Source organism: Aspergillus fischeri, genomic scaffold (genome assembly GCF_000149645.3).
Source record: "Aspergillus fischeri NRRL 181 1099437636261 genomic scaffold, whole genome shotgun sequence".
In the NCBI taxonomy this organism is placed as follows: Eukaryota; Fungi; Ascomycota; class Eurotiomycetes; order Eurotiales; family Aspergillaceae; genus Aspergillus; species Aspergillus fischeri.
This window is the reverse complement of record NW_001509765.1, coordinates 625823-649459: the sequence shown is the minus strand read 5'-3', so window position 1 is coordinate 649459 and position 23637 is coordinate 625823. Positions and strand designations below refer to the sequence as shown.

The following is a 23637-nucleotide window of genomic DNA, read 5'->3' as shown; positions in this document are numbered from 1 at the left end:
GGGAAAAAAATTGGCTCTTGAACCCCAGACCCCACGCGGCCCATGCGTTCGTTCCCTTTTTACTTCCTTCACTTTCTCATCTCCTGAACTTCTCCATTCATTCCCTTGTGTGCTTATTTATTTCCTTTCCCTCACCAGCCATTGTGTTTGTTGTTTTACATCCGCTCTTGATCGGTCTCTTCGGAGGAGGGGATTCCGCCGCCACCGCGTTATCCCGTTATTCGGCAATCCAGAAAGCCACCCCCATAGCCAGGAAACCTAGGCTACAGCATTTATCCCTGGTGGTTCGGCTGGTTGCTCAATTGAGGTCTCTTCGACTTGCAATCTACTCCAGCATCGGTCACCATAGGAGATGCAACTGCGAGTAGTGATTGTCGAAACAAAGGCATCAGCGACTTGGTTATGACAAACAGGAGATTTGCGAGATTCGATCTGAAGAGGGTGGCTCTGGAAATACTATGGCGCTCTACCTGACAATTGCAGACCAATTTGTGATATTCGAAATTCTGGCAAAACAACTTCTCTCGATATCGCCGCCTCATTTGCCGTGACTGTCTCAGCCGGGTCGTTTCCCTCGTCGCTCCTTCTCAGCAACCTGTCTTCCAACGCTCTTTACGAACACGACACTTCGTTTCACCATGTTGAACTCCATTACTGAGCTTCCTGAGGGTGTGGGGGCCAACCCTGAAATCCACAGTCTGGCAATTCGGATCTTGGTGGTGGTGTTTAACTCGATCGCTCTTTACAATGCCGTTGAGCTCGTGATTCTCATTTTCCTTACCTTCAATCGCTACAGCGGCCTCTACTTTTGGAGTCTTTTACTGTCGGGTGTACTTGGGGTCATTCCCCATGCTGTTGGTCACCTGCTGCAGTTCTTCCGTATTGGGCCCATTGGCCTCGCCATCTCCATTGCCACTATTGGTTTTTACTTCATGGTACCCGGCCAGTCGTTTGTGTTATACTCGCGACTTCATTTGGTGGTGCAGAATCAGAAACTTCTTCGGCGCGTACTTTATATTATCATCATTGACTCCATCGTCCTGCTGATTCCAACGACCGTTCTCAACTATCTGACCGTCTACGTCGGCACTCAGCCCGTTATCAAAGGATACAATGTTGTGGAGCGAATGCAGATTTCCTGGTTCGCAGCCCAGGAAATGTTCATTTCTGGAATCTATATCGTGGAGACCGTCAGGTTGCTTCGGCTGCGGCCGGACAAAGCATCGAGCCGAAACAAGATCATGTACGAGTTGATTGCTATCAACCTTGTAATGGTACTCTTGGACGTGGCTCTTCTGGTCTTGGAGTATCTCGGTCTCTACACGCTCCAGGTCACCCTCAAGGCGGCGGTATACAGTGTCAAGCTCAAACTCGAGTTTGGCGTACTGAGGAAGCTTGTCTCTCTCATCCATGCTCCTCAAGTCTCGAGTACCACCGACATCGATGAGTATCCCACCTTTGTCGACCCATCTCAAATCACTGGCGATGTTACACACGCGGCGCCGGTCAATCAACGAACCTCCTCACGCCGATGGGATGCAATCTCACTCGACAGCCTTGTTCGATCCGAACGGAACAGTCGACACTTTGAACATACCGAACCTCCATGACACTGCACATGATATCATCAACCTTTTGAAAATACGCACTAAATGTGTCTCAACCTTCGAAACAGGGTAGGACGGGTCCTCTTCCAGTACATCCAGATTCTGGAATATTGGTATCGACGGCAGCCTGCAATCACTTTTGTCTCAGCCAGACTGAGATTCTAAGCAGCCGCCTGCACCGGGCTGACACCATCATCGGTATGAAGCTTTGCCGTCGGTCTGGGCAATCGAGCTTGGCCATCGAGCTTGGCGTCATGTACGATTTCGGCAAGTACACACTCGTACACCTCCAGCCGTGATTCGGCATCTGTTGTGCTCTGCACTGTACTGTCTGTGAAAACACTCTGACACGATTTGGAAAGCATGTCCTTGTCACCTCATGTACATTGATTGCATCGGAGATGTATCTTACTCCTGTATATTATGACACCACCTTTGTAGACATGAGTCTAATATGAATATATGAGCCTATATTCATAATCCATGAAGATGTCATGTTGTTTCTTGCAGGTACCTACGGTAGAGCGGCGATTCATCTGTGCAACGCCACACCGGTGGCACTCATAGCCACCACATATACACACCCTGCCCGTAACCAGACAAAACCTACGACCAACCTACATCAACCATGCAGCAAGTCTACACCCACGAAGGACCCTACGAGTCAATCCCCTCGACCGCATCGCCAGGCCTCCAGTTCCTCAGACACTTCCTCCCAGCCCTGGACTCCCTCGATCCAATTACAAATCCCGTCTCCCCCTTCATCCACCCCGACGCCCGTGTCTTCGTGGGCAGCGGGCCCCCCAACAGAGGCACAGACGTAGTCGGCCTCCTAAACGTCCGCCAGCGACATATCCAGCACTTTCACCACGAGGTCCACAAGGCGTGGGATATCGCACGACCGGATACGGGGAACGGTCCCCGGACGGTGATGTTCGAGGCGACGAGCGGCACCGTCTTCCGTAATGACCCGGATGAGTTCGAGGTGCGGGTGAGGGAGTTTAACATCCTCGAGCTGCAGAGGGCAGGCTCTCAGTCCGATGGCGACGACGAGTGTAAGGGTGGGTTTGTCGCAGTCGAGATGCGGACGTACATGGATGCTCGGCCGGTGCAGGACCAGGCGGCGCGGTTGCAGCGCGAGTCGGCGTATGGGGAGGCAAAGTCGACGGGGTGATTTGGCGTTCAGTATTCCATAGCCGTTAGAACGTCGGAGAAGCTCCGTTGGGATACATGATGTCATCCATAACAAAGTTGCCGCACTGGCGAATCGATGATGTGTACTGGGTTTTAGGATGGAGTCTCTGCAGGAGAATGTAGCAGACAAGTTGAGATGCAGGCCAGCGACGCAAGTACGAGTCATTTGCTGGGTGCTGCGCCCCAAGTGACTCAGGGGGTGCCTGAGGCGCTAATCAGACCCCTTCTTGGCCTCAAATCTCGCTTGGGGATACTCCGTAGATTACTGACACCTCAGGCATCTATCTAGGCGTGATTCATGGCTACAAAACGACGGAGAATGTAATTGGCGGGTTCTAGGCCTAGGCAGAAGTGGCGCCTCAGGCATTCACCACAAGAGGCAGGCTTCAGAACGATCATTGGATAGCCAAGCTCGGCGGGTCGGGAATTTTCGATGAGATGGGGCTGCTAAAACTGGGATCACTCCACTCTCAACTGTCGTACGTCCTTGCAATGGGTCCAGCCAAGTTGGCAACAGAATTGAGCTCTGTGCGAAGTCCAGTCCTATGACCTTGATTTTCACGACTGTGGGTTTTCAGTAGTCCATCTGCCGCTGCGAATGTGTACTGACTAAGATATTCCGTCAGCTTGGTTCGATGGAGGGACACTGGGGCAGTTGCCCGCAATTCGCAACGCATTGAAGCCCTCTTGAAGTTTTCGGTAGCGTCGTACATCATATGTTTCTATTCGGCTCTTGTTTGTCTCGGTACGGCTATCTCACCCACCTACTTCGTTAAACCGTCGCTAACTGTTTTCTGTCATGTTCAGAGCTCCTTCCACCTGCCCCGCATTCAACTGGGCTCTGCGACTACGATTTCTCTTAACTTTTTCCACAGTGATTCGCACCCGGAATCCGCTCCATCGGCGCTTTCTGGCTGCCTTTCGAGCCAGCTACGGTGACGAGGTACAGGGGCCGACCTGGATTTACGGGGTGGACTTGAACCCGAATTCGACGTGATTGGGGTCGTGCCAACCAAACAACCCATTCGCCAAATGATGGTATAGCCACGTCGGTGGCCGCGTTTCGATTTTCCAAGCTGTCGTCCAGCATGGCGTCAGGAGCCAATGCCTCCTCTCCAACGAGGCAGAAGAATGACGAGGACCCCTCCGAAACGACGTCAGGAGCTGTAGGAGAGGAAGGCGCCGTGACTCGCGCACCGAAGTCAGGTATGGAGCGTTCCACCGGCTTCGAGAGTGAAGACCGAGTGTATCCGATCCGGTCGGTCATCTCCGTTGATCCCTCAACGGTCTCTCAGTCGCAACAGCAGGCGCAGAGTAATTTGAGCTCACCCACCACTGGAGCGCGAGAATGGTCTATTATCAATGCCGAGACCTGGGATAAGATGCAAGCGCAGACAAAAACAAGCGCTGGTGAATCTGCCGCTACTGAGCCATCTCCGCCAGCACCGGATACTGCAGGTTCATCATCGGAGCTACCCGACCAAGGCCGTTCTCACGGCCTCGGTCACGCGCCGGTTCCGGATTCCGCTCTGACCAAGACTCAGGTTCCAGAGGTCGATTCCGAGCATGGTCTTGTTACTGCCCGATTTCGTCATGTAGTGACCGATGGCGGCCATATGGTCATCACCGGAAGAGCCAATGACTCGTATCAAGCATGCGAAGACGAACCGATCCACATCCCTGGTGCGGTGCAGAGTTTTGGGTGTTTGCTTGTGCTGCGGGAGGAAATTGAAGGAAAGTTGGTGGTCCGTGTAGCCAGCGAGAATTCTGAGGTCATCCTTGGACACTCACCCAAGTGTCTCTTTGCATTACCAAACTTCTGTGACATTTTGGATGAAGAGCAGACAGATAATTTATTGGATCATCTTGATTTCGTCCGCGATGATGGATATGACCCTTCCGTCGATGGCCCCGAGGTTTTCCTTTTGTCTGTGAAGCTCCCTTCTGGTAAACCTCGGCGATTCTGGTGCGCCGCCCATCTCAGCCCAGCCGACTCAAATTCGGTTATCTGCGAGTTTGAATTGGAGGACGACCGAATCAATCCCTTGAGTGTTTCCGGTCTAACTACCCCGGTGACACCGACCGATACTCTTGGAGTCGAACCGACGCCAGAGCAACTCGAACACAGCACAGTCAATATCAGTCAACCCCTGCGAGTGCTACGAAACGCGCGTCGGAGACGAGGCGAGGCCGCTGCAATGGAAGTGTTTAGCATTTTGTCTCAGATCCAAGACCAATTGGGTCGTGCCAAGTCGTTGGATTCCTTGTTAAACACGGCCACTGGTTTGGTGAAAGAATTGACTGGTTTCCATCGTGTTCTGATCTATCAGTTCGATACCGAATGGAACGGAACTGTTGTTGCTGAACTGGTTGATCCCAAAGCGAGCGTCGACTTGTACAAAGGACTCTGCTTTCCGGCCTCTGATATTCCGAAGCAAGCGCGTGACTTGTATCGAATCAACAAAGTCCGCTTGCTGTATGATCGCGATCAGGTCACATCGCGATTGGTCTGTCGGACGCTGGAGGACTTGCAAACGCCTGTAGACATGACACATTCCTACCTGCGTGCAATGTCGCCCATCCACCTCAAATATCTGGCAAATATGGGCGTACGTGCTTCTATGTCGATCAGTATCAGTGGCTTCAACGAGCTGTGGGGTCTCATCTCATGCCACACCTACGGGACTCACGGCATGAGAGTCTCCTTTCCGGTTCGAAAAATGTGCCGGTTGATTGGCGACACTGTGTCGCGGAATATCGAACGTCTATCTTACGCATCACGGCTCCAAGCCCGCAAACTGATCAATACCGTCCCAACCGACCAAAATCCCTCGGGATACATCATCGCCACTTCGGACGATCTGCTCAAACTGTTTGACGCCGACTATGGTGCTCTCTCAATCCGTGATGAGACGAAGCTTCTGGGAAAGATGACGCACTCACAGGAAATCTTGGCTTTACTGGAATACCTCAGGATGCGACGGATGAATTCTGTGGTTGCTTCACATCACATCACTAAAGACTTTCCAGATCTCTTTTATCCTCCTGGGTTCAAACACATCTCCGGCATGCTCTATGTGCCTTTGTCGCCCGGTGGCACCGATTTCATGGTCTTCTTCCGTCGGGGACATCTTACGGAGATCAAATGGGCCGGAAACCCATATGACAAGAAATCTCAAAATGGCCATCTGGAACCGCGCAAGAGTTTTCAAACCTGGCGAGAAACAGTCCTAGATCAGTCTCGAGAATGGACCGAGTCCGATGTCGAGACGGCAGCTGTGTTATGTCTCGTTTATGGCAAGTTCATTAAAGTGTGGCGACAAAAGGAAGCCGCAATGGAGAACTCGCAATTGACGCGGCTCCTCCTCGCAAACTCGGCCCATGAATTTCGCACGCCGCTGAACGCTGTCATCAACTATCTGGAGATCGCTTTGGAAGGCTCCTTGGACCCTGAGACCCGCGACAACCTTACGAAATCCTACTCTGCATCTAAATCTCTGATCTATGTCATCAACGACCTTCTGGATCTGACCAACGCTGAAAAGGGCCAGAAACTCATCAAAGACGAAATATTTGGACTTCCAGTCACTTTCCGAGAAGCCACTGATATGTTTGAGGGAGAGGCCAAGCGTAAGAAGATTGATTACAAAGTAGTAGCGCACCCTGGACTTCCCCCAGCGGTTATTGGCGACCAGCGTCGTGTTCGCCAGGTGTTCACCAATCTCATTTCCAATGCCGTTCGGCATACAACAGCAGGCAGCGTGACCACGGAGATTTGGCGCTCTCTCGAGCAGGCGCAGCCAGGATGCGTGGTGGTCCAAATGACCGTTTTGGACACGGGATCAGGAATGTCTCAGAGCACCCTTGAGGCTTTGTTCCAAGAACTTGAGCAGGTCTCGACGGATGATGACAGTTATTGGTTTGATCCAGAAGACCAGACACACTCTCCCGACTCGTGCGGTCAGGATAAACGTGTACTCGGTTTGGGTCTGGCGTTGGTCGCTCGAATTGTTCGCAACATGCACGGCCAGTTGAGTGTTCGGTCGGAGGAGGGCAAGGGCAGCTGTTTCAAAATCTCACTTAACTTCCCAGTTCCGGACGACGTGGCATCTGGTAAACCAGAAGAGCCATCCGTGCCAGAGATCGTGGAACCAGCTGTTCCGATTCGGCCGGAAGTGGAGTTCATGCTCGTCGACAGCAAGTCCACTCGAAGCGGCGAGCGGCGGCGTAGTACTGGCAGCAATAACAGCAGGGGCAGTTACAATAGCTCTCGCAGCGGCAGAAGCAACAGGAGTGAAGCCGATCGATTGATTAGTGCCATGCAGGAATCCCCTCTGCTACAACGAACAACCAGCGAAGGATCTGAGGAGAGAGGTCCCAGACCAGTGGAACGCACTCAGGACAGCGCGCACAACAGACATGCAACGTCTACCCAATCTCTTCCAAACTTAAAGGACAGATCGATCCCGCAACAATGGCCGGTGACACAAGCTCGCGCCTTTCCGAGCATGGCACGCACGATGATGCCTCCGGTCTCCCCGCCTTTGCCTGGCCACGAACCCGTTACCGACTCTGGAGTCCCAATGACAGCGATACGAATTCCCCCAGAAGACGTGGAGCCGCCACCTTCACCCCCTGCCAAAGCTTTGCTAAGCCAACCTGGGACCTCGGCAGAGCTGCCAAGCGCGGCTGAACCATCCTCAGCACCTGCCCCCAACGCTGAACCGACTACTCTGCGCGTTCTCGTTGCCGAGGACGACCCTGTTAACAGCAAGATCGTGGAGAAACGACTGAGTAAATCGGGGCACGCTGTCATCCTCACAGGAAATGGCGAAGAATGTGCGGCTGCGTTTCGCCGTGATTCTGCAAAGGTCGACGTTGTTCTGATGGATATTCAGGTAATTAACTTCATTTCCTCAGCGACGTGTTCAAGCCATGCTAACCCGGGTTAGATGCCAATTGTCGACGGTACAGAGTCTACCAGGATGATCCGCCAGTTCGAGCAAGAATTTCAACTCCCGCTGTCTGAAAAAGCGAGCAAGAATGGCCGCGTACCCGTCTTCGCGGTCTCAGCATCGCTCCTCGAAAAAGACGCACAACTGTACATTGAAGCCGGTTTTGACGGGTGGATCATGAAACCTATCAACTTCAACCGGTTGGGTGTTCTCTTGGACGGTCTTGAGAACCACGACATCCGCAATGCAGCCACTTACCGACCCGGCCACTGGGAGTTGGGAGGCTGGTTCAAACACCATGGGGAGCTTTGAACTTTTACAACTTTTTCTCTGCCCCTATATCATCTCATCACATCACCATCGACACCTTACCTCAGCAGCTCGTTCCGACGGGTCTCATTTGTGGAATTGTCAGTTGTCGTCATCAATCATTAGCGGAGGGGTTTTTTTTTTTTTTTTTTTTTTTTTTTTTTTGGCAAGGTATCCAGGAGTTCAAGGAAGTTTTCCATCGTTATCTGTTTCGTCATTTTGATTGATTTTGCCTCACATATACCCAAGTGAAGAATATGTCCATATCATGTGTCACTGATTGGTGAATGTCATGTCATGTCATGTCGTCAGGCAATGATAGCTCTGCGTGCATTGGATGGTTTTCTTCTTCCGTAATTGTTCGTGGTGTTAATTAGCTCTCTCTCTTTATTTGGCAATGTTGAGACGGGATAGCAAAATATGCCTGTTACGAGAGGTCGCTTCCCTAGTCACCACTTGACATCCCGACCTCTAGATTATTCCCTCTTCTTCATGTAACTACCTACCATATTCGAATCATCAAGATACCACCAGCTTTCTTCAATTCCATCGCAGAATTAACTGTATCTGCGCGCAGCTCCACAAAATCTTCCCTCTCTAGCCAACGAGAGACATCCTTGGGCGTACCGACAGAGTACTCCGTGAGTACAGCTTCGTCTTATCAGTCAACGTCTTCCTCCTCTAGGTAAGGATCTACTTTTCTAATCCCGTTCCTAGCTCTAAGTTTCTATAGCTGCGTGCGTAACAGAATCATGTCTATTCACTCGACCCAAATGGATGTCGACACTGCTCCAGCTCAATCATCCCCAGTGGGACAACGTTCGACCACAGTGATATACCACGGTCCAGATGTCCAGAATCAACCAAAACAGCTTCTGTACTGACCCAGACGTGGGCTGGTACAACCAGATCAGTCACCAGCCCTGCCGTTGTTGCAGATCGTATCAGAGGTTGCATGTGTTGCGAAATCTCCTAACAAATGAGCTGGATATGCAAGTGCTTCGGACCGCATCAAACAGCAACAGTTAACTCCTAGCCCCATGCTTTAGGAGAAATGGCGCAAGATACAAAGTATGAAAGGCTAAAATCTCCCCTTAGTATTACCGAGACTCATTATCATGCGAATAAAAGCATATATAATATCAGTTTCCACTCTCCTTCAGAATTCAGCTGCTGAGGGCGTAACTGTACCAAGAGAGATGCGGAATTAGCCAAGCGCTGTCATGAGTCAGCGGATCCGTGGAAGTTGTTGCCTTACAGTATTCTTACTGTAATCTTACTTCACAGGTTGGGGCAAGGTCAGCACGATGAGCCAAGGTGCTAAGGAAAGAGGTTGCAAGAAATAGTGTGTACATAGTGACGCTGTACAATCAAAAGATACACATCTTTTTAAAGAGATCTCGAAAGACTGCTATCTGCCTCCATCTGATAATGCGAATGAACAGCGTTACTCATACAGACGCATAGCTTAGTAATACGCGTTCGATCGCCGCCGACCTGTCCATCCTCCCCCAACGTCACTTTTTTGCTTTAAGTAATCTCTTTCCTTCCCTCCTTTCGTGCTTACGAGATCATCTTTCTGCGAAGTTGCAATCAGGCTGATTTATCTGCTTGGATCTCCCGACACATCTGCTTACCTCATCAGCTTCTCTCGCCCATTCTTCCTCATCATCCAACTCCCATCTTGCGTGACGAGTGACTGTGCCGTATAGGCAGATCTGCTTCTTTTGCTCTTCTCTTGAACTAATTCGAATTGATTGCGTCCTGTGTGTTTTCGTTGGGCGCGTCTTTGTTGTCTTGTTCATAATGCAACCGGCATTAGCACCTCATCCTTCTGCTCAGGTAAGCAGCTTCTTGTCGCGGTTTGTCATCGGATCGTCTTCCCCAATTTCCCCAGATCCCAAATCCCCTCAGCTGCTGTGTCATCCGGTGGGACTTGATATCCTTCCTTCCATCGTCGTCGCCGCGATTTCCTCGGTCGCGGGTCTCTCTGACGCGATGGCGATCGGCCTCACCTGCTTCCCTCAATGGATTTTCGAGTCTTCTGCCGGTCGCATCGACAGCTCGCTTTCAACCACTTCTTCTGTTCATTCGCTGAAACCTGATGCTAATGCTGTTGACGTTGTAGGACCATGCGGATCAGGGTAAGTGACTTTCCATGTTGTACCAGTTGAGAATACAGCACAACGCGCGCGTTCCTGCGCATGCTATGCATTCCACCCGCCGACACCTTTCACACTTCGTCGCCTTACAACTGCTAACATCATATCTCTAGTGCTCCATGATCAGCTTCTAGCTGCTCAACATCAGCATCTGACGCATCCTCAGCAAGCTCGACCCCAACCTCCTGCACCGCAACCTCCGCACATGCAGCCCAATACGCCGGCTCGCGATCAGAATAACATCGATCCTGCCATTTCAGGCGCTACCATGCTGACCGGTCCACCCCAAACTCCCACCCAGCCTGATGTAACTGGCCAGGAGACCCCGAAAACCTACGGCAAACGGCCGTTATCCACCTCGAAACGCGCCGCACAGAACCGTGCTGCGCAGGTACGTGCACTCCTAAGAACTGTTCACAAGATTTTGTCTAACTTGCGCGTAGCGGGCGTTCCGTCAGCGGAAGGAAGCGCACATCCGGGAGTTGGAAGGCAAGGTGAAGGCATACGAGAACATGGGAGAAGCGATCAAAGCTCTGCAGGCGGAAAACTACCAGCTCCGGGAGTACATCATCAACCTGCAGTCTCGCTTGTTGGATTCTCAAGGCGAGGTTCCGGAGCTGCCTGGCAACATCGACCTGAGTCAACCGCGGAGTGAAATTCCTGTGCCTCCTATTCCAAACTCGGGGACGACCACCACTGCTGCCCCTCCTCCGACTGCACCCCAGCAACCCCAACCTCCTCACGCTCAAGCCCCCACATCGAATGACGATATGAACTCCTTGAACCGCATAGCTGTTGCCGGGCTTGGAATGCGCAAACCTCCTACCGAAGAGGCAAATTATCTCGGCAACAACTTTCAGGCACAGGCAAGGCGCGTCCGTCCTGATGAAGGACAAACCGAAGCTTCGGAACTGCCCAAGCAGGAACAAACACATGGCCTCCCGCTCATATCATAGGTCGTTCTCAATCTCCTCTTGTTAACATCATTCTTGTTCTCCTGCAATATCGTTGGCCCCTTCTATTGCTGGCCAAAGGCCTCCGCGTTTCTCTGCCTGAAAGCCGGTCCTGCGATGTTTTGCCTTGGTTGTCTCCGGTGTATGGCGCGATTCTAGTGGATCTATCGTATTTCTGGCCCTGTTTGAGGCGGAGTTCTGTGTTCTTGCTTTAGACTGGAACCGGAGGGGTTGGGACGTCGATATTGTCTGTATGATTTTGTGTTTCCAGCTGGTTCTATAATGCATGTGTCTCAGTGCTTTTTCATGCTCGTTGCTCCTTTTCCTATCACTGGATCCCACCTCTCCTTTACCGACATCGGCGGACAAGGTACACACTTCGGAAGTCAAGAGGCGGATCCTGCGCAAGGAAATATGGTGATTTGATGTAATTGGCTTCATCTCTTGTTCAGTTCTTCTGGCGAAGGCCCGGAAGCTTCCTGTGGTGGTACATTTATCATGTCGGGTTATTGTCTTGTGACTGCGGATGCTACCTAGATACGGAGTGTATACATGTCCCCTTTAATTGATTGTAATCATGACAAGAATGTCTTTCACTGGCCCCGCTGGACTTGATCATTGAAACCTTGCTGTTCCCTGATAGGTAGTGAACGAACTCTCACTCACTGTGTCTATGATATTCTAATACTGTTATAACGTTAGCAACAAGGCTGCAGAGCTGCTTTATCTGGTGTCCGCTCATCAGCCCCGCCCCACACTCTGTTTCCCCCTCAACTCGGCGTTTAGATCAAACAGCATTTGTTGAGCTGCCATGCCTTCAGGATCATCTCAGATTCATTTATGATCTCTCTTGCAAATGGCAGGCAAATGAGGACTTTTCTTCTGCTGGTCTGCCTTACCTAGGTTGTCACAATTCTTCACAATGGCCTCCTCCGTTACTGCATGCCAAGGTGCCTCTCCTTACCAGCCACGGAATTATCAGCTTGAGATGCTGGAGGCTAGCATGAAAGAGAATATTATTGTGGCAGTATGTTCCCTTATTCCCTACTTTAAGCTTCAGAATGGCAATGATAACGACCCTTTAGATGGATACAGGGAGTGGCAAAACGCATATGTATGTCTGTCTGTGTGGTCCTTGCCAGACTATCATTGCTCCTTCCCCTCAGTGCGGTACCGCCCCTTATTTTGACAGTCAACTGTAGAGCAGTACTACGAATCAAGGCAGAGCTGGACATTTGCCCTCCGGACAAGGTATATTCTTATTGATCCTGAGCACTGGCATTTTCCACTTCAAACTGTGCTGATCATTCCCTCTCCAGCTCGTCTGGTTCTTGGCCCCGACAGTCGCCTTGTGTATACAACAGCATGAAGTGATCGCGTCCAATTTACCAGCGGTGAGAACGCGGACACTCACTGGACTCGACAAAGTCGAATTATGGACGGAGCAGTCCATCTGGGACGCCGTTCTGAATGGTTACCGAGTCATTGTATCGACGCACGCGGTCCTTGCGGATGCCCTTAGCCACGGCTTCGTGAAAATGTCTCGGTTGGCTCTGCTCATCTTTGATGAAGGTATGTCTACATTCTGCGCTCTGCTCATGGAAAGAATTGTGTTGATAGAGAAGAACTGTAGCGCACCACTGCACGCGACGGCATGCTGCAAACAAGATCATGCGGGACTTCTATCATCCGACTTTAACGAAATCTGGCCCCGGTGCTGTCCCTCGCATTATGGGCCTAACAGCCAGCCCGGTGGTCAGATCGAATCACCAGGAGCTCTTGTCAGTACGCTAAGCTTTCACGATGTCTCTGCTTAACCTTGCTGACTTGCCATCCAGGACGGTCGAATCCAACCTTGATGCGGTATGCAGAACACCGCGCGTGCACCGACAAGAACTCGTGAAATTCACCCATAGACCGCACTTGCAGCAGATTTGGTACACGCCGACTGATCCTGCGGGGTTCAAGAGCGCAAGCCAGACTTTGGGGGCACTTTACCACGCCTGGGAAACCTTGGATATCGGGGATGACCCCTATATACAGCGGCTCAGAAAAAGTCCCCTTGACGACACAGCTCTGAAAAAAGCCCTTTTAACGGGCAAAACGTATTGTCGGGAGCAGTTGAGAAGATTCGTCGATCGAAGTCGCCATATCTTCGAGGAGCTCGGAGAATGGGCTGCCGAGTACTACATCTACGCGTCCATCAAGCAGCTCGGGGATCGCGTCCGCAACTCGTATATGAGCGGTGACTGGGACGAAGCCGAGAAAGCGTACCTAGTAGACTTTCTCTCCAAAATACCGGCTTCAGAAATCCAGCTTGCGTTGAACGATCCGGGTAGTTTTCGCATCTCCCCGAAGTTTGAATCTCTCCTCAACTTCCTGGACTCATTGGATGAGCGGGAGTTCTCGGGGCTGATCTTTGTCAAACAGAGGGCAACAGTCAGCGCAATGACTAGCCTTCTTTCAGTGCATCCTTGCACGCGCGAACGGTTCAGATGTGCTGCCTACGTTGGCTGGTCCAACGGCAGCGCCAGCAAGGACATTCTCGGCGATCTCTTGAACATGCAGTTACAGCGCGATACACTGGATGATTTCCGCAGCGGCCGCAAGAACCTCATCATAGCCACAGACGTCCTCGAAGAAGGTATTGACATCAGTGCCTGTAGCGTTGTCGTGTGCTATGACAAACCACCCAACCTCAAGTCCTTCGTCCAACGCCGTGGGCGGGCAAGGCGGAAGCAGTCGACCTTCGCAATCATGTTCCCAACAGACGATGCTTCTGCTGATGTTTCCAAGTGGCAAGATCTCGAACAGGCCATGATAGAGGCCTATCAGGATGACGAGCGACAGCTGCAAAGTGTCTCTGCATTAGAGAGTCTGGATGAGGAAGTTATGGAGCGACTTACAGTTGAGTCTACGAGGTACGATTCCTTTCACTTCCCAAGTTCCTTGAATCTTCCTAGTAACGACCTTTTATCATCAGCGCCGTCCTCACAGCTGACATGGCCATGGCACACCTGCACCACTTCTGCGCCGTATTGCCTCCTCAACCTTACGCGGACATGCGGCCCGTGTTCTCGTTCGAGACGAACGAGGACGGGCTTCTAAAGGGGACGGTAATCCTGCCCAGTTGCGTGCACCCGAAGGTCCGGCGCACTGAGGGTAGAAGGTGGTGGCGCACAGAGAGAGCAGCGATGAAAGAGACTGCCTTCCAGGCTTATAAAGCTCTGTACGAGTTTGGCCTCGTCAACGATCACCTCCTGCCGTTGACGAAAAGGCCAGAACTAAAGTCGCATGACTTGGGAGCTATGCCCTCGATATTGGAGACTTCAGAACAATATGATCCATGGATTGAATGGGCCTACTCATGGTCGTCGCCTGATATCCATCAAAGTCGGATCGTGGTGAGAATGAACGAAGGGCGAGGCGATGAGCTGTGTATGCGGTTGATGGGACCTACGTACTTGCCGCCCCTCTCGCCGATGACTCTGTTTTGGAACAATTCGACCACATTTACTGTGACCTTTGAAGCCGCAGAGCGGGTACCACTCGTGCCCTTGAGCAGTGTCGAAGACATGAGGGCGATCACAGCACTCTATCTCAAGGCGACCAACTCTCGTGTCTGCAGCTCTGAGAGAGATTTTACGGCACTGTTCGCACCCGATCTGCATCACACAGAGCTGAAGGGGTGGCTGAATGCATATGAGGGATGTGACCCGGCCATGGAAGTCTACTCGCGTGGCCACAACCCACTGCTCATGGGCGTGGTTCGGGATCATTCGCGTTACGGAGAACCATTTTTGTTCCGGAAATGGCTTGTCTCCGACCAGAACCCGTCATGTTCGGTCGTTGAGTTGGAATGTGCTCCCTTTCCACATCGACGCAATCTCCTGCATCGTCAGAGGCTGGCTAATAGCCAGGTGGATGTCGATGAAGAAACCCCCGAGTCTGCAGCCAAGAATCCCATTGTCGCTGCAGATGCGTGCACCATCGATAGGCTTCCGTTCACAATGGCTATATTCGGCCTGTTCATCTCCGCCATTGTAGAGCGATTGGAAACTGAACTGATCGCAACCAGACTCAGAGAAACGATCCTCAGAGATGTCGGTTTCAAGAGCACTGATCACATCATTACCGCAATCAGTACCCCTTTCGCTCACGCACTGACCAATTACCAGCGGTACGAGTTCCTAGGCGACTCGATCCTCAAATTCTCCGTTTCCTGCCAGTTGTTTTTTCAGCACCCGAACTGGCACGAAGGGTATCTATCCGAGGGGCGGGCCATGATCGTGCAGAATCCTCGCCTTGCCAAAGCCGCGCTGGACACCGGCCTGGACGCCTACATCGTCACCAAGAGGATTGCGTCGCGAAAATGGTCCGCTCCGTTGATTTCGGAAAAGCTGGAGCGTGTGCCGGCCAAGCGCCAGATGTCGACGAAAGTGCTGGCAGACGTGGTAGAGGCGCTGATCGGAGCCGCATACATGGACGGCGGCCACGCAACCGCACAGGCATGCATCCGCCGACTCTTGCCCGAGATTAACCTCCACGCGGTGGACACTCGAACCGCAACCCGGAGTGTGGCTCCCGAAAGCGCCCGGCATATGATGAACGAGCGACTGAAAGACCACATCGGCTACACATTCGAGGACGAGTCCCTCCTCGTCGAGGCCCTCACCCACCCCTCCTGCGACTACGACTCGACAACCCAGTCCTACCAGCGCCTCGAATACCTCGGCGACGCAGTCCTCGACATGGTCATCGTCTCCGCGATCTTCAACCACCCCATCCAACGCCCGCAAGGCGACATGACCAAGATCAAGCATGCCGTCGTAAACGCGAACCTCCTCGCCTTCCTCTGCATGGAATCCGCCACCTCCGAAGAGAAACTCGACGTCGCACAGACATCCAAGGACTCCTTCGCCGTGACTACCTCCCAGGAATCCGTCGAGCTCTGGCGCTTCATGCGCTACCGCGGTCAAAATCTCAACGCCGCCCGCGACGCCTCGCTCGCCCGCCACCGCGCCCTCCGAGACGAGATCGCGTCGTCCCTGTTGCATGCCCCGCATTACCCCTGGCACGCTCTCTCCCGGCTCAACGCGGACAAGTTCTTCTCGGATATCGTCGAGAGCGTCCTCGGCGCGATTTTCGTCGACTCAGGGGGCGACCTTGCGCCTTGTGAGGTCTTCGTCGAGCGGATCGGGCTGATGGCCTACCTGCGTCGGATACTGGACCAGGAGATTGACGTTAGGCATCCGAGGAGCGTGGCGCAGCAGTTGGCTAAGACAAATATCCAGTTTGTGTTGCAGCGGGTTCCGAACGAGGAGGGAGGTGCGAGCTATCAGTGCTCGGTTCGGATTGAGCAGGCGGAGCTGTTTGTTGTGACGGGGTGCTTGACGGCTGAAGAGGCGGAGGTGACCGCTGCGGTTGAGGCGATTAAGTTCCTGACACGGGATGAGGGTTCTACACCATTGAACACGAGCTGAAAGTCCCAGTCCTTCCGAGATTTTGCGGAGATTCTGACATGTATGCACCATATGAGTGAATGCCATTTGATGATGTGACGCCCAAAGAATACCCTATGCTATAGTGACCGTAGGTATAAATATAGCTGGAAAATACATATCACCCGCTCATCCTTTCCTGGTCCCCTTCCGCCGTCCGCGGCCTGACTTGCCGCTACCACTGGCCTCCGGACTCTCCTTCTCTTGTGACTGCTGATCAGCTTCATTCTGAGACTCCTCCCCTGAACTCCGTGCTTCAACCTGCTCATCCTCGCTCGTTGCGACCATAACCGCCTCATCCGTTGCGTCACCTGCCGAGTGCGAATCCGAGTCCGGCTTCGCGACCGATTCCCACGCTCCGTCCGCAGATCGGGCCTGATTTCGCATCCCCGCGAGCATCTTCTTCGCCTCGCTCTCTTCCCCATTCCATGCCCCGCAGCTTCCACACCGCCAGCGGCCGAGCTCTTCCAGCGTCTTGACGCCCGGCGGGGCTTGCCCGTTGACGAGTCGGCAGGTGGCGCATATCAACGCCATCCGGTTCTTTGGTTGTGTCTCGTCCTCGCCGAGTAGGACGTCTAGCAACCGGTCATACCAGTGAGAGTGCTCGACATATTGCGGAGCGCTTGGAAACGCGTTGGGCGCAAAGCCGGGCTCGTCAAGTGCAGGCGGGACTGGTGGATGGAGGTTCTGCGGTTGTGGCTGTTCTTGAATCGGGTACGGTGGCGGAGACTGAGGCTGGCCGGGAGAAGACACTGGCGATTGAGCCGGAGTTGGTCTTCGAATGTTGGCGGTCGGTGGGGGAGGAAGCCCGGTTCTCATGACGGGTTGTTGCGGGGTAGAAGGCTGCTTGCGTTTGGTGTCCGTCTTGCGTTTCTCGTCGCCGCCCTTGGGACGCGAGGGCTTGGGTGACTCTCCGCCATACTTTTCCAGCAGCTGTTGAGTCGAGTTATATTTCGTTGCGACCTTGAGCTTCTCGATTGTCTCGTCCCGCTGTTTCTGTAGATCATCGAGGTATCGCTGGGTCTTGTTGATGCGGTAGTCGAAGAACTTGCTAGCTACGGCTCGGACAGCGTAGATCCTGCTCAAGTCAGACGTCATACAAGGACTCGAGGTTATCGTGGGACATTTTCGTACAGGACTGGACCCCCAATGATGGCGGCATATTCCGTCACGCCCCAATTCTGCCAGCCGAGAACGAGAGCTAGGATAATCGAGTAAAGGAGGTATGCGAAAGTTGTGTAAAGAGTCCAGAGAGCCTTGAATCGACGGGCATGCTGGCGGTGAAGGTCGAGTCGGCTCGTTGTCTGTGTTATCTTTGTGGAGAGGGCTGAGAGGGCTTTTTCGAAGGATGCTGGAGAATTGTCTTCGCCCTGCAATCGTGCAATAGACGTCAGTACTCTGTCACGCGCATTCGAGGAGACACGGGTAGCTTACCTTCCACGGCCACAGGGACACCATGGCTGGCGGTTCCTGAATCGAAAGGAAGGAGCAGTATGGATACTAATCGCAGGACACTACCGCAAATACATTCTGCGGCAGATAGAGGGAGGAGACCTCGAATTCCAAGGTAGAGGGTGATAGATGAGGAAGAAGGTCTGGGTGTGTTTAGAGTGGAGGCATGACAGGCTGCAATGACGATAATGAGGAAGTTGATCAGCAGCTTCAGCACGGACCACCCCCTCGATCTCCTGTCCATTCCTCCCAACTGTCAACACTGCCAACTATTCTGAGCTGAGTGTGATACTACGATCTGTCTCCTGAGCCAGACTATTTATGCGCAGTGTATAGTTTGTCAATCTGTCTCTAAGTTTGAGGTTAACGCTTGAGCCAGACTAGTTTCACATGAGGAGTCTGTGTGGACCGTATATATATATATCCCAGCATCATCCTGCTCATGTCGAGAGAGACCACATCTCGGGATCGAGCGACTACAGGTACACTGTATCGTGAAATTGAAGAGACATTTCAAATAAAGACCAATGTCTTTTGTTCCTATTCAGTCTTTTGAGCACCCCACTAGCTAAAGTATCTCTGATAACGTACCTGGTGTAAATCTTGTTGTTCCGGAGCATACGAGACGAGCGCAACATGAAACGTCCAAACTCGAAACGTTTCCTAGTACTACAGTGGCATGAGATTATTTTGACCTACAAGAGTAAGCTCATCTTAGCTTCGTCAGTCTATAGTTATACACAAGTTACTAGACTCCAGCACCACGGTGAGGTGTGAGCTTGTCGCTGGAGGCCTGAGGCCATCGAAGACGACCAGACACCTACCTGAGCAGAATTTTGGTTCATCGTAGTGGATGTCGAGCTGAGAGAAAGCCTTGTAATCTGACTCTTGCAGTGAAAAGTCGATCGTCATCGTCAGATGGCTCTGCCAGCCATTTGTCTATAACTTCTTTGTTATAGGTCTCCGACTCGTTGTCATCATCTTCTGGGTCTGGGTCCTCTGCGGCCGCAGATATGGCCATGATGTGGCTCGACTCCCACGCATACCCTCAACAACACGGTGTAAGTGGGCTCCCAGAAACTGGTTGCTTTCCGTCACAATCTGCATTGCAAGGAAGTTCTCATAGGTGATATTGAATTTTCCGAGTATGTCCCTGACCTCTATATATGCTGAGTAGTCCTGTTCATCTGCATTATTATCCGTGCCTACGCGCGCACTGCGGAGGCGGTTTAGCTGGGCATAGAAAGAATTAATCCGACGCAAGCCTCGGCACACCCGCAGCGCATTACCAAAAACACCAGAGAAAAAATGAAAAATGTGATTATTGGAATTGTATCCACACTCTCACATTTACAGGACAACTCAGTTCTCAAAGATACCAGTCATTTTCTTTAATGGCATGTTGCATGACGGCATTTCAGGCTTGATCAAAGACCAGCGCCACTTAAGACTTCATCAATCCCTCTCCTTCCAAGGAGTCCTTTTCATGTTCGGACACGCTTCATGCGACTGGGCTTCTGATCCGAGACCTTTCTGACTATCCTCATTGATTCCGTGGTCAACGTTTAAGTCTTCCAACCGAACTCATCAAAGATCTGCTCCCGCAGGAGCCCTCTTGATCTAACTAATTCCCGTCGAATCTCACCTTCGACCGGCTAATAAGACGTAACACTATCTGATAACCTCATTAGGTGGAAACTGGGAGTGTCACCTCTTCCGAGAGCTTGACATCGCTGTGTCCCACAAGGCCACAGTCTGGTTAGTACTTGGCATGTACTGGTCAAACAGTGCATATTGGATGGTGGGCCCATCTCTGGTTGACATGTTTGCGTTCCAGTAGCCCATCTTCTGTCTGGAGCTCCGCTATAATCTCTTCCCTGGTGTATCACCTATATATATACACCACCATGCTTATTTCCCGTATCTATGTATTATGCCTGGATCTGACACATCTTTACTTCACTGACAGAGTTGTGATTGAACTAACTGCGGCTCAGCTGCCCTGCACTACTACTACTCTCTGAAGCTTGATGTCTGAATCCCCATGATAGAAAGAGCACATCCTCATCAGTCCAATCAGTTTTCAACATTATCGCATTAACAATAATAGAATAGTTTGCTCATGGAGGCACATTACTTACACTATAGTTATAGTCCTAATTAGAAATAGGCTGTTAGTAGTCCACAATAAAATTACAGCACAAAGCCAGCACACATTTAGGAAAGCAGCAAAGATACTAAAGAGCAAGAGAACACAGGGTTTTTTTCATAAATAAATCAATACCCCCCAGTTTTATCCTCAAAAGGCCACGCCTCACTCCATAACAGCCGCTCCTCCGGAGTTATCAATTCTCAATCTAAGAACCTTTCTTTCACAATCTCAAGTCTCCTAACAACCTCATTATAGTCACCAGGAGATACAGCTCCATTCCAGCCTGTATACACCCCTATTTCATCAATCACTCATGCTTTCCTCTCAATGTCCCTCTCCCATTTGGCATACTCCTCACTCTGTTTATCTAAATCAGATTTTATGTAGTTCAGAGGACATAGTACTATTAGATTGCCATGATCATCTTCCCCAACCAGTTATTTCCATGCATCATCCCTTAAGATATCAGCAAGAAGCTTCTGGACATGTGGCTCCCCATCATCAAATATCAATCTAATAAGACTTAGTATCTCAGACACCAATATCTCCCGGTATTCAAATGCACAAAGCAAATCTAGGGCTTCTTTATAGACTTATGACTCATAGTAAAGCCAGAGTGTCTATATAAGAAATAGCTCCTTAGCAGTATTTTTGTCTTCTGCATTAAGTTCTTCAATATTCTCTGGAAGACTAGGTTAAATAAAGCATTATAGCTTTGGACCGTTATACTCTATAAGAGATAGATGGTGGGCGACAAGAAACATCAGGTAAATAGGAACTGCTTGCCAGTCTATGATACTGGTTATTTTAGTAGGATTATGTTTGTCAACAAAGATATTATCTATGTGTAGGTCATTATGCCAGATTATGCCCATATTAAGTGCATCACCTTTTGGTAGGATATGTTGATAGATTTTCAGAAAATCTTATAAAACAGAGACTTTTGCTGCTTTTATTGGATGGTAGCCACCAGGCCCATTAAAAATACCCTGTTAGCAATCTTAGGGAAATTCTGGAAATTTTTTTAGACAGGCTAGTTCCCACTGAACTAAAGCATCTATAGTGCTCTTCATACTTAACCCTGGTAGGAGATGCAATCAGCCTAATAAGTATATAGTTACAGAGCTAGAACAGCTTACAGGGTCCTCTGTCCACATCAACTTCCCCTCTTCTATCATCAAACTAAGCTCACCCTGTTGTGGGTCCGATTGCAAAGGTCTAGTTAATTTTAATACTCTCAGATTCTGAAACGTCTTAACAGCAGTATAATGAACCATAAAATGGGAACTTTGCCTGAGAGAGTGTGCAACTAATAGAACCAATCTGTTTCACAATAGATAATTTATCATAAGGCTTGAGGTTCTCCCATAAGCAGCTAAGCTTAATATCTTGCGCCTTCTCCATGACAATATACTCTAAACCTAGCTTACTCTCAGTACTCCGGGAACAGTAGGTGAGAACTCTGGGAATAGGTAGTTAAAGATTCTCCCTTGCCTTAAAGAAGTCAGTCTAACTAAGATACTTTGGTCAGAAATTGCAGGATTTCACACATATTGTATTGTTGCCACTTCCGATGCAGTTGTATAGTGGGTAGGGCCAGCATTAGGATTCAGGATCTTAACAACTAGCTCAAACCCATCTTTCATGGTAATAAGAAAAGCCTTATTAAAGTTTCCCTCTAGTAGCTTTAAGACATTAATGCAAACTATATTATCTCCAGCGGCTTCCTGAGCAACTTGAATTAAGGCATTCAAATTAAATAAAATGTATCTACTTTGCAGCTACTTTATTTCATTCCAGATCCATCACTAAGCTAAGTATGTGTAAAGGTCCTCCAGATCACAGTCTGAAACTTTGTGAGCTTGGAAAGGATATTATCATGAAGACACAATACTGAAAATCTTCATTTCAGAGATTTGGCCTCTCCTGCCTATGTGTGAGAGCACCTATAAGATGCTCTCTATCGAGTGGTAGATAGCGTGGTAGTAGCAATGCCTTCGTAGTTGAACTAATCGCTGAGGTGCGAGCATCTCTCGCACCTCAGCGGAGATGATATCTCCGTGGGTCACGTGCTATCCACGTGACCACCCACAGTTCGCTACATACATGTTCTTTGTGTCTAACACTATGATAGACAGTGGCTAAGACAGTATTACATGTAATCTTGAGTACTTAATAATAGATAGAAAAGATAATTTCTTTGTGATTATTGATGGCATTTCATACAGGATTTCTTAACAGGACGGAAGTTTGCCTTCACAGTTTTCAAGGATTCCTCACTATCTTGAATATTCTTGCTTAAAATTATCACATGATATCTTGTGCACCAGTTAATCCGACACTACACAGCCATTTAGATATAAGCTAAGCAGGCTCTGAGAGGCAACACTTCATGGTCATTAATTAGGTTCAAGATAGTATGCGCTGCGTTGGCACAACTTAAGGTTTATCCTAGTGTGAATTGAAGGTTAGGGTAGTGCGCTGAACCTGGCACTTAGAATTAACAAGTGGACTCTTTATATTTCGCGCAGAGACATCAAATATAGAAATCGCACCTTAGGTACTACAGAGATCATCTAGATTAGCCGCCTGGCAAGCGGCTGCATTTGGTACTTTTTTTTAGCTGGTAATATATTTAAGGATGCTATCATCATGTACAATACTCAATAGAAAGCTCTTCCATATCTTCCCCAACAGCTGAAATCTTTCTATCTTCATCTTCTTATTGAGTTAATTGTACTAAAAGTATATTTGTCCCTATAAGTCAATCTACAGAAAGCTATAAGCATAAACTTATATAACATAGTGACACAATGATGACTATAATTAAGAGGGCCCTTCAGAGCTTGTTTGCAGAGGTAAAGAAAAGTAATTCAGCAATGAAAAGGATCCTTAATCCACCATAGGATGAGTCTTTTGCTGGAAGCCATATTTATCCTGCGGCCCTGCCTGGGACAAAAAGAAGGATGAAGACTTCGGTGTCTGAATTGACTAAGGGCCATCTATGAAGGACAAACCCAACATGGTCAATATTAATTCATAAATTAATTTGAAAGCCAGGAAGAAATCTCTGCAGTAGCTTGTCAAGAAGCATGGTTCCCATAAGAAGTATGTAACTATTTAGGTGGATGTATAATAGGTTATAGGATGTGATGGGGGAAAATATGGACAAGCTTCAGGAAAGGATGGAATCTGAGATTAATAAGATAGCTGGCCTTTGATTTGCATAGTAATGGTGAAAGTGTTTAAAGGGCTGATCTATCAATCCATTATCACCCTTCAATATCAATAGCTATGAACTCTTATTTGTTCTAATTATGTGCTGGGATTACTTCAGTCAATAAACAGTTAT

At 50.0% G+C, this 23637-nt stretch overlaps 6 protein-coding genes across 6 annotated transcripts, besides 4 other annotated features; 5 read left to right on the top strand and 1 right to left on the bottom strand.

Moving 5' to 3' along the window:
• Nucleotides 1-638: 638 nt before the first annotated feature.
• NFIA_030640 (uncharacterized protein) lies at nucleotides 639-1610 on the top strand (the record flags this gene model as incomplete). Its single annotated transcript, XM_001262527.1, has 1 exon — nucleotides 639-1610. The coding sequence occupies one exon, from the start codon at nucleotides 639-641 to the stop codon at nucleotides 1608-1610; it is 972 nt and encodes a 323-aa protein (XP_001262528.1).
• A 224-nt stretch (nucleotides 1611-1834) lies between these two features.
• Nucleotides 1835-1858: a microsatellite.
• A 377-nt stretch (nucleotides 1859-2235) lies between these two features.
• On the top strand, nucleotides 2236-2781 carry NFIA_030630 (uncharacterized protein; the record flags this gene model as incomplete). Its single annotated transcript, XM_001262526.1, has 1 exon — nucleotides 2236-2781. One exon carries the CDS (start codon nucleotides 2236-2238, stop codon nucleotides 2779-2781), a length of 546 nt encoding a protein of 181 aa, XP_001262527.1.
• Nucleotides 2782-3889: 1108 nt separating this feature from the next.
• On the top strand, nucleotides 3890-8068 carry fphA (putative sensor histidine kinase/response regulator; the record flags this gene model as incomplete). Its single annotated transcript, XM_001262525.1, has 2 exons — nucleotides 3890-7699; nucleotides 7754-8068. 2 exons carry the CDS (start codon nucleotides 3890-3892, stop codon nucleotides 8066-8068), a joined length of 4125 nt encoding a protein of 1374 aa, XP_001262526.1.
• Nucleotides 8069-8199: 131 nt separating this feature from the next.
• Nucleotides 8200-8230: a microsatellite.
• Nucleotides 8201-8230: a microsatellite.
• Nucleotides 8231-8352: 122 nt separating this feature from the next.
• Nucleotides 8353-8372: a microsatellite.
• Nucleotides 8373-10197: 1825 nt separating this feature from the next.
• On the top strand, nucleotides 10198-11183 carry NFIA_030610 (putative bZIP transcription factor; the record flags this gene model as incomplete). The annotated part of the gene is made up of 3 exons (XM_001262524.1): nucleotides 10198-10209; nucleotides 10355-10618; nucleotides 10671-11183. 3 exons carry the CDS (start codon nucleotides 10198-10200, stop codon nucleotides 11181-11183), a joined length of 789 nt encoding a protein of 262 aa, XP_001262525.1.
• Nucleotides 11184-12102: 919 nt separating this feature from the next.
• Nucleotides 12103-16663, top strand: NFIA_030600 (putative RNA helicase/RNAse III; the record flags this gene model as incomplete). Its single annotated transcript, XM_001262523.1, has 7 exons — nucleotides 12103-12207; nucleotides 12266-12294; nucleotides 12383-12431; nucleotides 12500-12752; nucleotides 12814-12961; nucleotides 13019-14101; nucleotides 14164-16663. The coding sequence occupies 7 exons, from the start codon at nucleotides 12103-12105 to the stop codon at nucleotides 16661-16663; spliced, it is 4167 nt and encodes a 1388-aa protein (XP_001262524.1).
• Nucleotides 16664-16810: 147 nt separating this feature from the next.
• On the bottom strand, nucleotides 16811-18139 carry NFIA_030590 (uncharacterized protein; the record flags this gene model as incomplete). Its single annotated transcript, XM_001262522.1, has 3 exons — nucleotides 16811-17759; nucleotides 17816-18051; nucleotides 18116-18139. 3 exons carry the CDS (start codon nucleotides 18137-18139, stop codon nucleotides 16811-16813), a joined length of 1209 nt encoding a protein of 402 aa, XP_001262523.1.
• Between the last annotated feature and the right edge of the window lie 5498 nt (nucleotides 18140-23637).